This window comes from Zootoca vivipara, chromosome 7 (assembly GCF_965207765.1).
Source record: "Zootoca vivipara chromosome 7, rZooViv2.hap1.1, whole genome shotgun sequence".
In the NCBI taxonomy this organism is placed as follows: Eukaryota; Metazoa; Chordata; class Lepidosauria; order Squamata; family Lacertidae; genus Zootoca; species Zootoca vivipara.
In genome coordinates, this window is record NC_142590.1 from 63,565,577 (window position 1) to 63,580,192 (window position 14,616).

General features: G+C 40.9%; 1 protein-coding gene across 9 annotated transcripts in view; it reads left to right on the forward strand.

The window, feature by feature from the left end:
• Positions 1-14,465, forward strand: part of PPP1R12B (protein phosphatase 1 regulatory subunit 12B) — a 102,896-nt gene extending 88,431 nt beyond the window's left edge. For 4 of the 9 annotated variants that reach the window (XM_035122901.3, XM_088674453.1, XM_035122906.3 and 1 more), the window contains 2 exons: positions 932-1,059; positions 8,620-14,465. In XM_035122901.3, coding sequence (XP_034978792.2) covers positions 932-1,059; positions 8,620-8,626 — 135 coding nt within the window. In that variant the 3' untranslated portion in view covers positions 8,627-14,465. Of the gene's footprint in view, positions 1-931; positions 1,060-4,508; positions 4,689-8,619 lie in introns of all 9 variants that reach the window. The other 5 variants (XM_035122904.3, XM_035122909.3, XM_060277178.2 and 2 more) reach the window with 2 other exon arrangements.
• The last annotated feature ends 151 nt before the right edge of the window (positions 14,466-14,616 follow it).

Below are 14,616 nucleotides of genomic sequence, written 5' to 3' on the forward strand. Positions count from 1 at the left end.
GGGCTACTATTCTCCCACCACAATTCACTTGCGGGCTTATCCAGTGACAGCAGCACTGTAGCATGTTGGGAGCCAAACTCTGCTCTGCTCTGCTCCTTGCCCGTTACAGTGTCACTGCTGGGTAGGCCTGCAAGTGAAAACATGGTGGGGAGGCTGGTGACTTCAGCAGCATCCCTGCCAGGAAACCCAGGCAGTGTTGGGTGCCTGGGGCAGGGAGGTAAGTGTGGACTCCATCACACTCTGCACTGGTGCAGGTGCCAGCATATATGCTCTGGTTGTTGGAATATTTCCTACCTCGTGCAAGAATCGTTTTGTGGGGCTTGGTGATTGGCACACTGAACATGCCAGGTCTTACACACATCGACATTTAAACTCAGAGTTCCCTTTGTCTTCTGCTGCCTCTGCCTGCCCTTCTTTCAGTGCGCTATGTCAGCTCTGAACTTGAAGCAGTCACTCTTCTCCAGCATGGTGTCTCCACACTGATTCGAGGAATGTGCCTTGTGAAGGCATGCGCCTTGCTCTCTTTCTCACTGTCTCCAGAAGTGTCTGCTAGCCCGCCTTCCTCTTATCAGGCTTGCTGGTAAATCTGCATGCATTGCTGTTTCTCTTCCTGCCTTCCTCTTATGCCAGGACTGGGGTGGGTGGCGTGGGGGTGTTGTGGGCCTTGGTGCTCACTTGGAATGCTAGACATGCAAGTTTTGCCTCATGCTCACGTCAGCCCTTTCTTCTTCGGCTTTCCACTTCCTGTGACTTTGGTGCAAGGGCACCTCTACACCCACAAAACCACAGGGACAGGCACGACACCTCTTTTTAAAAAAAGAAAAGAACCACCACCCTCGGTTTGGCAGGCTTCATCCCCTCAGAATAGACTACAATGGAAATGTCATCCAATTCTGCCAAAATATAGGTCTTCTTGATTTTCCCCTTGTAGTCAATGGGGAAGACTTCAGGTGCTTTGGAAAATGAGGCGAGGCGACCCTCTGCCTTGGATCCGAGGCGAAATGTGATGTTAAGCCAAGCCACCAAGCCGAGGCAACCCCCAGTTCGAACCAATGAGAGGTGGGTTCCAAGGCCTTTTTTTTTTCCTGTGCACACCCCTAGTCATGAGGTATGCATTTTAAATCTCATGGCAATTTTGGGCAAAACTTTTATAACTGCATTTCTTCCCACTCATTCATACTCCGTGGCTCCAGAATATTGCTTGAAGGACGATTGATGGCACAAGTAAGTACATGAAAGGAGTTGTCAAGTTTCTGGTTTCCTTGCGCCACCATTTGAGCTTTCTTTCTAAAGACATACAGATTGGTGCTGGACTGGGCAGGAATTCGCCTTTTCAGGCAGCTCCTTTGACATGCCATCCCTTTTTTGGACATCTGCTATAAAGGAGTGCTGTTTTCTGGTGATCATGTTTTTCTGCTTAAGGCAGAGGCAACATCTTGTGCTTCCCTAGTGACCTGAAAATATTAAGCTGGCGTCACTGTACTATATAGGTTTGCAAATACTTCTGCTCCCCAAATGTGTCTGTTCTTTTGTCTGCCCCCTGGTGCTTATTTCCCTAGAACCTAACTTCATTGCTTGGTGGTGGTGGGGAGAAAGGTTTCTGCTTCAAGAACAGGAGCTGCTGCACCCCTGAAACCATAGTAGTGATGAAAGCCATTTCCTGCCTCGCTGGAGATGGTTCCAATTTATGTCCTTTATATTTTTACTGAGTGTGATAATCCTTTGAAGTCAAGATCTGTTTCGACTTTGGGGGGGGGAGTTTCAAAAGCGGAAATTGCACTCCATCTTACAGCATGATCCTCAGTTGCGGGGGATGGGTTGCACCACTGGCCTCTCTAGAGGTCTTATTAAAATGCAATTATTTGTAAGCTCTTAAAGAATTAAAATGAGAATGCAGAGGGGCAAACGTGGCAGCACCTTGAATTCAGCTACACAAAATAGCTATGCTTGTGTTCCTTGTTCTGAAGGATGGTGTGACTAGCAACAACAACAAAAGCCCTCCTAAAAACGTACTTGTAAGAAGAACAATGCTGCTGTGATACATGTAACCAATATGCAGTAGTTACCAGGATTTTATCCCTCAGGTGTGATTGCTGGAGTGTTCGACTCTGGAAACCCTAAAGCAGCAGTACTGATTTGTGTGAGGTGGTGAAACTATGGAAATCCTCGATGAACTTATTTACTATTTTTCTTCTGAACTACCTCTTCTAAATGAATGCAGTGCCCTTGAGTGGTCCGTCAAACTTTGGGTGTGCTGCCATAATATTACAGGCCATTTTCAGCATGTCTGCTGCTCTCGAATGACATCCATTTCATGCATTACATGCCTTATCTGTCCACAGCTTCTTTTTATAGCCAAAGTCACCTTGAGTTGACAAAGCAAATATGCACACATCCTGCCTCAATCCCTCTTGTGCTGTGGTTGCATCTCGGCTTCTCCAGGATCTGCTTTTTCAATTTATATTCTTTCCCTGCTGTACAGTCACTTCTTTTCTTGTTGTCAGCAACTCGCTTGGAGGAAGGAAGGTAAAAAAACTGAGTTTGACACTGAAGCAGTGTTGTTAGGCTCCCTGGGCTGCTTGATCGCTTTGCGACTTGGCTGAACAGAGACACAGCTCAGCTCTATCAGCTTAATCAGCTTCAATGTTCAGCAATTAAGCCTTTTAAATTATTGACAGGTTGGACTTTTATCATTTATAGCAGTGAAACCTGTGATGCAGCATTCAGTTTCTTGTCTGGCCCTGCTGCCCCATTTATTATCTGTCCTCCTAGGCAATATAATTATTGTGAGCTTCTGAATACCTAAATTAATGAAGCATAAACCAGGCATACCAGCATTAGGATTTCCTCTTAGTCACAGCATAGATGGGCGGGATAAGGATACTGTACTGTGTTGTGGGTCCCTCACAAAAATGTTTGCAGAATTTGCTAACCTTTTCGTGTTTTTGTCTTATGGGCTTAGTGCCCTGTGCTTTAAAAAAAATAAAATAAAATGACTCTCACAGCTGAAACTTAAGTAAATTATACCCAGAGATTTGTTTAGCCCAAACTGTTATGGAGAGTTTTTGGTTGCAGCCTGGATTTAGTCAATAAATCTCTATTCTTCAGTCAATGAAGAAGAGAAGAGTAGAATGGAATGCAAGCTAATGGAAGATATTTGCTTCTGCAGAAAATTCTAGGTTGCTGTACCACAATAATCCTGGAAGTAACCAAAAGAATGCTGTTCCATTGGATTTGTGTTGTCTTTCCTGCAAATTGTTGTCACATGGATGTTGTATCTCATATTTTGAGATTATTTCAAGATTATTCTCCTATCCTCCTGGCCTAGTAAAACTTTCTGTAGGGTGTTTATATCCTCAGTTATATCTTCCTCATTGTGTTTTCTTCACTGTCTTACAAAGGCATTTAACTTCATGTCTCAAGTAGACATATTCGACAGCTCAGATATACATTTGAATCAACACAACAAAATAATATTCCAACAGAATCCCTACGGCTTTCACGATCTGCTCGTGCCATTTGCTCCTTTTAGAGTCTGCATTGGTTCTGAAGCAATTGCCTTTGATGCTATAAAAGCAATTTCAAAGCTCTTAATTGTCTGTATACTTGACCTTTAGAGTTCATACAAGATTTTAGTCCTATTTATGCTAGAGAAAATTTTCATGAACACATAAAATAACACTTGTGTTTCATGCCAGTTTGGGACAGTAAGTCATGCTGACGATTTTTGATGTATGGCCACTGTATCCATACGCACATATGAAAAAGTGTGTGCTTGTATTTGGAGGGGTGTTTTTGAAGATTTTGCATCAATTGTGTTTAGTGTAAAGCTACTGTTTGGCTAAATTGTGGAGCCAAATTAAGCACGGGGACACTTACAGACTGCACAGGCTATAAGAGTTCTGTGTTGTGACAGTATTCAGCATTGTACAAACCAGTTTCCCTTTCCACTGCAAATACTACCACATGTTGTAAAGTGAACGATAGTATTAGACTCATTTTAAAGCAATTTACTTCAGCTGCTACAAATATCTCCTTTTGCTATGCAAAGCCACTTTGGCTGGGATGTGGGTCATATAAAGCTTTTATAAAGGTACTTAACTGCCCTATTGGTGCTCTTCAAACCAGCATTAGTCATCTGTCAGTACCTTGCAAAAGGACTTTAAAAGTGCTGTGCGCAAGGCTTTCCTGATGTGGGTTTAAGCTATGGTGAAGTTTCACACTCCATTTAAGAGCTATAGAGTTTGTCACCTTTATGTTGTTTTGTTAAATTAGAAACTTGGTTAGGTTCAAGCCTTAAGAGAATGAACAGCATTCCCTGTGGTTTCTTTTTTGGTTGGTCTAGTAGTGCTTTAGTATGTTGTCCAGCTTCTTCTGTGCTTTCACTGCTCTCCACCTCTCCTTGCTGCTCTTCTTTTTTTCTTGCTTGCCAATTGAATTCATGTTTCTGTGCTGTTTTATATTCTCTGTTTTGTCTTTGTCTATCTCCTCCATCTCTCACTTTGCAGAACCTTCACCAGCTCAAACAGATTCACACTTTGAGGCAGATGAATGAGCAGCTGCTGGCCGAAAACAGGGCTTTGACCCGGGTTGTAGCCAGGCTCTCGCAATCCGCTGAGACCCCAGAGTCAGAAGAGCTATAGCATCTCCCCCTCCAGTTGATCTCTCCTCTCCTTCCAGTCTTCCAGGCAGGTCTTTGCTCTTATTGTCTGACTGAGCTATTCCCTACCCTTTCTACATTCTTCCTAAATGTGGCAGATAAGGAGTGTGGCACTCAATTAGCAGCAGGGAAGTCACTGCCTGTTCATATACTGAACTTTGCATTTCTAATGCGTACAAGGTACTTCAGTCACTTCTTTTCGGGTATACATTTCCCCCATATGGGTTCTGCATCTCGGGATGATCACCAGCCTAATGTTCGTTTCGTTCAGGCTTTATTTTGCCTTTTTAAAGTGCCGTTGGGTATGCCTGGTTGCCATGACTGTGAAAAAGAATAATGCAGTTCTGAAGGTAAATGTAGGATATCATTAATGCTACCAAAATATATGAAAGTGACCAGAACTGAGGCATATGACTCAGTGTTAAAGATGGGTTTGTATTGAATATTTTTATGAAATGGTGTAGTATCTGGTGCGAGCTAACACCAATGTAATCCAGCAGTGTTAAAAAAAACACAGTTTTGTCCTTGGGGAGGTAGGTTGTATTCTAGCTGTGGTTTTGTGAGCATCTAAAGCTTTTCTGCTAATTGTACATGTAAGTTGAGAGAGACAAAGTACTGGAAACTGCAAAACAAAGATCCAAGTCCTCATGTTTGTTTGTTTATTTATTTCAAAATTTACATCCCACACAGATAACTATTCTCCCCCCAAAAAATACTAAATATTGGGGGGGGGGGGCACAAATTAAAGAACATGCAGCATTTTTATTTAATGAAAGGCATTTTTTAATAGTAAAGCTTATAAATGATATCAGGAAAAGTTGGTATAGGTTTTTTTTTATAGGACTAAATAGCTTCATGGAAAATATGAGTATCAAGACCTGAGAATGCCTTTGTCAGAGGTCAGGCTATGTGGGTGAGGAAAAAATTGAGTGGCCCCCAGTAAAGCAAGAGTGCCTCAGATTTCCCCAACACTATAAAGATTCTATCCAGTTAGGATGGCTTTTTGCAAAGCACACATGAACAAAACAGGTTGTTTTGTTATAATGTTCTTTACTGATGCTTTAGAGCTCTCCTGAAGCTTTTAAGTTGCACAAGGTGTTTGTTCTATGTGCTTGGTGTCTTATAGCTTGGCATGTTATGCTTGCTACATATAGCAGCTCTAATGCAAAAGTGTAAGTCTTTTTCTCTTGAGAACTTGCTTCAGTGAAGCAACAAAGCAAAGATGTAGGTCCTTTGATACTTTCTCCCTGTATGTTGCAATTCATCTGACTGAAATGTCACTAAGGTACCATGTTTCTTTGCAGATGCTAAACAAATGACTTTAATAGCATTACAGGGACATACCATTCAGACACATTGTTTTCTATTTCACAGTTGTATTACTAAATATACCTGGGATCTACATTTGTACTGTACGTGCAGAAAAGTGCTTTTTCTGGGTATTCATGGAAACACCACTAAAGCTAGTTGATTGCCCCCATACAAATTTTAGATAGACAAATTTTTAGATAGACAAATTTTCATAGCTTGTGTTTAGTGTGAATGTTTTTAGTGGATACCATGTAGTGAATCCTGCATAATAGTTTTAGGAAACACCAGATGTGTTGTGTAGTAAATTACACATTAATCATTTTATCCTCCTTGCCCTGGTTATACCAGTCAGATCTCATGTTTGGGCTAATTTGCTTTGAAGAATCCACTGAAAGATGTCATTGGACTGATGGTAGAACTTGTTCTGACACCTCATGTTTTGTTAATCTCACTTGGGCCTTGCTTTCCTATTATAAAATGAAAATAATGGCTGTACTTCTCGAAGTTGCTTACGACATTCTAGAAAGTGTATGTCTGACTGTTGTTTGCAGGCTCATCCTATAACTGCCTATATAACATTAACTGTATTCATACAATCGTGTGAAACTCAGGATGAAACTATGAAGTTCAGCTATCATTTTTATACCGGAAACCTATTTGCATATTCAGGCCCCACAAAGAGAAAAGTTGAATGCTGATTTTATAAATCCAATACCATTCCAATCTCTGCTTGCAATTTTTGGTGATTTTCAAGCAAATATTAAAGAACTCTGATAACCTGGGAAGAAATACCTCACCATTATGGTTTTGCTGCTACTGAATGGTCAGATAAATGTGACAACATCTGTTGCAAAATGTTCTAAATTTGCAGTATCTCGGTTACCTGCAGCAAATAATAAAGTTTGTCCCTCCAGTATTGACAATAAATCTGTGGTGGTTGCCTTTCTAAATATTCAGAATGCCAAGTACAAAAATTGAAATATTGAACAGGATTTGGGATTGTACCTCTTTACCCTTCTCATTGCTAGGCTAGTTGAAAGGGTGGAGGAGAGTGTGTGTACTTCTTATCCCATCCTGTGTAAAAATAGCAAGGTCAGCAAGCTGTCAGTTATGTATTCCTATTAGCAACAGGCTCACAATAAGTCTCTGTGTAGAAAGGTGCACATGCCGTAGCCCACCTCCCCCTTCTGCCATGGTTGGTGTCCTTGGGGGCTTTATCTTAACCTAGTCTCTTCTCCCTGGGCTAGAGGTTGTGCATCATTTCAATATCCCTGATCAGGCCAAGCACCTGGTCATTTATTTCAACAGAGGCCAACCTCTAGGAATTCCTGGGAGCTTGAGTGGCTGGCAAAATGCTCAGGAGTCTGGAAAGCAAGCTGTCATAATTAACCATGTGCTGCATACCTCAATTAGTAAAGGCATAAGAATTCCAGACTTAAGCCATGGCCCAAAATAGATCACTCTTGGTTGCCCTTGCCCCAAATCACTTGGCATTTCTAGGCACCCAGTACTAACCCTTACTTTTAATGCAGTATATAAATATATTGCATTAAAACAAAACTTGTTAAAACAGTTGTTAATCAAAGAGACATTTTATTTTATTTAAAGAGTCCAGTTTTGGTCTATGATCTACTGTATATTTTGATTAGTTGTTCCTGATATCAAGAAGCAGGCTTTCATCTATGTTGAGATGCAACTGGATGCCATTTTGAATCAAGATGCAGACTGAACCTTTCAAAAGTACACTGGTGTTTTTTGTTTCCTGAGCAATGCCGGGTATGAAGCTGCTAGTATTTCATAACTTGCCCAAAACATAATTAGGTGCCTACTGTCAGTGGAAAAACTACTGGCTGGAGGTTACCAACACTTTCCAAAAACGAATCCACCTGCATAAATTGCTGCTTCCTAAGTCACTGGTGTGGGTGGGGTGCAAGGATAGATTTGAATAATAAATGTGCATGATAATACCGAGACCTTGTGAGCAAAGTATCCCTCCTTGACTATTGCTTGCATATGTTGAAAAAGACATTAATAGAGGCACATGACATGTTACAGAAATCCCATCCAACCCCACTGTTGGGCTGCAATTGTGACTCTGCACATGGAAGTAGAATGTGTGAATCAACCCTATGTTTTCTGAAAGTATGCAACTTTTCCTTCTGAGTTTAAAAGTGAGAGATTTCTTTTGCATGGGATTTATCCAGGTGTGAAGGAGCAATGCTACAAGGCAAGTGCATTTTCCAAAGTGAAGTAAAGCGAAAGAGTGCAAGTAGCACTGTCCAGGATGAAATGCCATTCAAGTTGTGCTAGATTGCAATTGCTCTCCAAAATTTACTTCTTTCTCATACTATTTCTGGGTATAATTTCCTGGGCTTACAAATGTCCATGAGTGTGACGTCTAACCTAACATACTCAAGTATGTATATGTGAGAACGGAAGAGTCTAAATTCATGTTTAATCTTAGAGATGTGAATATGAAAAGTATACACTTTGTTGGTGTGGCTTAGTTGTTTTTGAGATCAAATCCAATTTTCGATTAACACTAGAAATGCTTTCGTTTGAGTGGTCGTGTGTTTCTCCCCCACCAGAGCTGCATAGGAATTTCAGGACAACCAATACTGAATTGTTTGGATCTTGTCTTTCAACAGGTTTTGACAGAACTGAAGTCAGACAATCAGCGGCTGAAAGATGAAAATGGAGCCCTCATCCGTGTCATCAGTAAACTCTCGAAGTAGTATATTGAACGTAGGATGGGCAGAAAGAGATATTTGTGCACATGCTACCACCCCTGCCACCTGCTTCTGATCTTCCAGTTGAAAGAGTAGCTGGCATTTCAGACACGGATCAGCTAGCCCCACCCTTCACTGCTCTTTGCACCTTGCTAGGCATTCCCATATTGCACAGTGCTTATCCTTCCCCCCCAACACAGCATGCCCCGCCATGTTTTAATATTTTTGGAATGTCGAAGTAACTCATTTGAAGGGACAAAGACTGGGTTGGCGCTGTCTGAGCTGCCCAACTGATCTGCTGTAAGCTCCATATCCGTCCACCTTAATCTGATGTAAAGAAGAATCTACTGTAATAAGTGATATAGAAGTGACTCCATAGCGTTGACCCAACATGTCTTAAGATACTGTCTTGGAGTAGGAATAATGAGTGAAACTAGGAATTGCCACTGAGGATTTATCAATCTCCATTCTGGAATTTGGAAGTCTGCGGTGCTGGTGAAAGCCATGATGACTGACTTCTCTGGGAGTCTGACAACAGTCACTTGGCTTGGAGATTTGTGTTTTCCATGTATCTCAGTAGCTAACTGATTTATTTAATGTAAGATTTTTGATAATTTAATTTGGGGATCCAATCACTGGCTCTCCTTTCTGTTTTGCTTCACTTTTGCCTGCTACCCTTTGATGGTTCTTGCTGTTTTTTCCATGGGTGCCTTCTTTGGTACTGTTTAATAATAACGTGATGTTACAGCCTCTGCATTCTTTGGCTAACAGTTTGCCCCTTGATTTTTCAAGACTTCTGGTGGAAAGAGAGCTAACCAGCAAAAAGTGCTTATTGAATGAAATTCCATAGACACAATGCCAAAATACTTCTTTATTAGCAAGATGTTTGGTTTTTCTACATGAAAAACCTCACAAAAGACCTGGGCAAACAAATCACATTCATGTTAACTTGCCAATAGATACACATTCAGTTGAATAGGGGAGTGTTCTCAATTTTAACAACAGCAAGGCTCGAGGAATGATGGATAGATGTGCATATCCATGTGGAAAATGTTGAGCCTCAATCTTGGTGGAAAGTCTTGGCAGTAGCATTCTATGATGTCTGAGAATTTTGATACCATGATTATTTGCGCAGTTGTAATACTTGAATTTGCATTTAATGAGGGCATCAACAGCAGGACATACATTTCTCAAAAAGCCATTTCTGTGCATACTGGAAAGGAACAAATTCATGTTTATGGGTTATCATGATGTAACTAATTTGCACGCTCTGTTCTTCTGGATACTACAGAGAACCAGATTTCATCTGCAGAGCCTGTTAAGATTTCCTGTCAATATGGCAACTTGCCAGTGGACTTGCTCTGTTCTTTCCCTGCATTCTTTTAATTCTCACAATTATTTAAAATGAGGAACTTTGGGATCTGAGAATAACTATTATTGAAAACATACGAGTGAGCAGTAGAAATTCAGGCATTTCCTTCAGCATTTATCAGAGGGGGAAGGTGCTTTTTTGATCAGTTATGGATCAGCTCTGAGACGAAGACAGAATTGTGCAAAGAGACTCAGCAAGACTTCATCTTCCTTGCTTACCCCCATACACTCTCAGAATAACCCTTGAGCAAGTTTGAGGGCATACCAGGGACTTCAGAAGGAGAGGATGTTGAAGTCCTCTTGCATGATTAGAAGTCTGTTTCACTCAAATATGGAGACTCCATGTGTTTGCACTCCCTTTCTGAGTAGAACTGTATGAATTCCGTTAATAACCAGTGGATACCATCTTTGCATAGAAGCATTTGAAAAGGCTAATTCAGTGTTCTAATATGGTGAACATACCTTGTCCCTTTGAACAGAAACAAGGTAAGCTCCGAGTTCTTAGCAAGCTATTGCTTAAAAAAAGAAAAAAGCACCAGAAATATTGTCTGACATTATATTTCATTTTAAGAACGACAGATAGTCAGGATTCTGGATGGGTCAGATAAATTATCTGGTACAATCTCTTATACGCTACTAATTTTATGTGTTGCTTTTCTTACATCCAGTGCTTTTCTTAAACAGTTACCTTCCTACCAACCTTGTTTCAGAGCTAGATAGGCTTGTGGGGGTTGTCTTATACTGGTAACAACATGCACTGATCTCTGTGAGTGGTATCTTCCAGCTCAAGCATTCTCGCTCACCAGTCTAGCTGATTTTACACCGGTGGGTGTATTTGGGTGAACTTTTTCAGACTCTGCCATGAATAATCATTTAACAGCACAGAAGGAGCAGACATCTGGTCCATTGTGTAGTGATTCCTGCATTCTACTGTTGCCCGTTCTCACTTAGCCTACAGTAGGGCAAGCAAGGATGGCTCCAGTTCCCCCCAGCCCCACACAACATGGCCAGGGATGGTGGGAGTTGGACTCCAGCAGCATCTGAAGGACCACAGATGGCCACATTGATACAGCATGGAGGATGGTGACCTATGAAGTTGAGACTTTTTAACGTTGGGATTTGATATTCAAACTTGAATTCTGTCCAGCCTGAAAATTACGTGAGCAAATTAATCCTGTTGACAAGCCAAAACACTGACTATGATATCTAGTGCTACTGAAAGTAACTTAAGCAGGTTATTTTGGGGGGTCACCAAGATCAGTGTTGGCCTCCAAGTATCCCGTGTCTTGACATTCTGGGCTTCATGTCATGTAAAAGATAATCAGATTTTTACTTATTTTAATACATAACTTTGTCTTCCTTAGTAAGGCTTCCCTAAACCAATCACCTGAGAACCCATTTTTATTCCAGTATTAAAGTTAACACCGGCCTGGTTTGGACAACTATCTCACCTTAAAAAACTGAGGGATGAATGAGAGTTCCACGTCCGCCCGCCCCGCCAAAATCATGCAGTTCTTTTGTCCAAAAGAGGTGACTAAACCAGGAATAACTTGGGGAAAAGTCTGGATCTTAAATCTTAGTTTGAATTTGGTTTGACAATCCTGTCTTGTTCCAAAGCTGGTAGCCATAGTTTCACAAACTGGGAAACACTGGTAAATAGAGGCCCTTGTTGAAGCACAACTCACTCAAAGGGAGCAGCTGAGGGACTGTTTACAGGAGCAAAATCATATCTTGATTGATTAAGCTGATATAGGATTGTTCAAATGCAGGCTATTATTTTAATATAACGTTTTAACCAAGGGAGTAGACAATTCAGGACAGTCCACTCATAAGCAAATTCATGCCTGTTTTTAAGAAAACCCAGAGAGAAAATATGACTGCTACTGAATTATGATTGCTTTGTACTGGTGCGTTTTAGTGTTCCAATGGATTTTATATAATGTTAGTTATAATTGTGAAGTCTGCTAGAATATTCTCTACATAAAGTACAAATAATGTGGAGAAAGCACTGCAAGTTTATTCTGTGAGAGGTTTTAACTGGAAGGCACTGGGAGGTTTTTCTTTAAACTCTTCTACCTTACTGCTTTCTTACTCCCAGAAGCTTTTACAGCTCAGTGTACATCCTAAGGTGTACTTGCATGTCTAAGCTCTTAGAAACCTCTTCCACATCTGTGCTGAAGTTCCCATGCAACTTTTTTGATATAAGAAGCAGAGCTTGGAGTAAGGAAGGAGCGGGTTTCATTGCTTGCAAATTGTGAACGCAAGGTTTTTGTGCAGTGGCTTGTTGGTCTAAAGCAAAGTTTCAGAAGAAACTAGAGGCATGCAAAAAGGGCCAAGTTGAAGGAAACAAATGTAGATACAGAAGTAGTATTGAGAGCTGACATACTGGTTGAATGCCTTGCATTAAAGGAGGTTGTGTTGTACTGCTAAAATACAACATGAATAATATGGATGAACAGCTGTCACATGCAGAGAACTCTAACCAGTGGAATTGAAATGGAATTTTAAGTGGGGGTAGATTTAGAGCTGCAAGAGCTTGATTTCATCTATATTTTGTGACAGCTGATGATGCAGCATCTGTGCACTGTCCATATTGATTTACTGTTAATGGAAGAAATTAAAGAATGACTCTAGAGATCTGACCAGATATAATTCAGTCAGTCATCTACAGTAAGTCAGGGTTTAAGAGAGTACTGTGTTTTATCAAATCAGCTAATTTCAGATTTATTGGTGGTTTCTAGTCCACATAGGAATAATTATTATCAGAAGCCAGTCTATAGAAATCTGGTAGCAAAGTATTTGATGCCATAGGACTGACTTCTTTTAAGGGCTGTGGATGCAATCCAGTCAGTGGTTGTTCATTAGCATTTAAAAGTCTTATTCTCATGGAATAACCAGGAATGATAAGTCTCGCCATGATTATATTTGCCAATAGGTCAAATCGTATGCAACTCCCTGACTGTGCTTGGGAGACTTAACAGTTGTTTTTCTATAGGGAATAGCAAGTCTGTTTCCAAGGCTGGTGAGCTTAATGTATGCCTGTAGATGGTAAAGAGCAGAATGTAGTCCTTTCCCCCACAAAGGATATTGGCTGAATATCTCTCCCCCCCCACCCTGCCAATTCTGCCATTACCAGGTGATGGTAGGTCGCCAAGGCCTGGGATTTACTGACAGTGAATAGAAATCATGATTGAAATCAAAATATACTTGAAAGATAATTTCTACTGCATCGTGTTTGCTTTCCCCCATAACCACTATAATTCTTTCTGAATTGGAGAGTTTTTTGTGAACAGGGTATCAGCACGTTTCCGGACGACTTCCAAATTCCCACTTTGATTCAAATGCAGATTCTCCTTAACAAACATGTCTTCAATTTTTTAGAATGGGCGTTCATCTGTATCTGAGAGTGATCATGTTTTGCTGGGACTCCTTGCAAGTGAGTCAGAAGGCAGAAATCTCTCTTCCCCCCACCCCCCCGCCCACCCCGAGATAGAAATTTATCCTTTGCACTCACATTGATGCCCCCTACTTTCATCTTTGTTTTTCTTTATTCTACTTCACTCCTGCCATATTAGCCCACCTCGAAGTCCAGCATTTTTGGATGTACTTCTTCCTTCAGCGATGTTAAGGGGCCTGTTTCAAAAGGCAATTTTAAGTTTATTTCAAGCTAGCAGACTCCCCAAGGCCTTTTCCTTGAGTGACTTAGGTTTGGATCATGATCACCTTCATGTTTGGAAATCCTTTTGCATGATTCTCCTAGAAGCAGCATGTTCCATGAAGGGCTTTTTACCAAGATTAACTCCACAAGCAGCTCACAGGTGAAATTTAACCCAATTCCTAGGGGCAATTCTTTTCTTCCTCTGTTCCTTTCACCTGACAACGGTTCTCTCTTTTCCTGGGGCAAATTGGACCCTTGGTGCAACGTGACTTTCAGGGTGTTCTCAGTAAATACCCTTGAAAAACAGCACAGCCCAAGCTGTTGCCACAGGGTCTCTTGTGTTGCCCCCTCCCCTTGCTTCCCTCATGTTGTTGAGGAATCTAGTAACAAGTCCCCTCTGCAAATGCTAACTCGTGGAAAAGAGTGGTGTTATGCACTTGGCTCGCTAACTTCCCAAGCTGCAAGTATTCTGTACTTACCTGTTTTAAGGAGAGTTTTACAGATGGTTGTAAATACACTACTTGGAGAAAAGACTAGCCTGTGAGTGATGAGAAAGAATGTATTTTTATGCAATTTTTTTTGAGTGGCCTTTCAAACTCTTGAGATGAATGGTTTTTGTTTTCTTGATTGTTATATAGTATTCTAAGTATATGTTTGAAAGTTTGGGGATAATATTCACCTCTATGATGCTTGTAAACACAACAGTATTTATAAATGAATAAAGTGCTTTAACACAGCCTGAGCCTGTCTTAATAGTGAGAGCATGGTCTCAGGATGCTTTGGTAAGTCACTGTGGGAAGTAGAAGTTTCCCCATCTCCTCATGAATGTTTGCTGTACTTTGAACTAAGGTTACATTTGTCTTAGTCAGATGGGAAACTTGATGCAG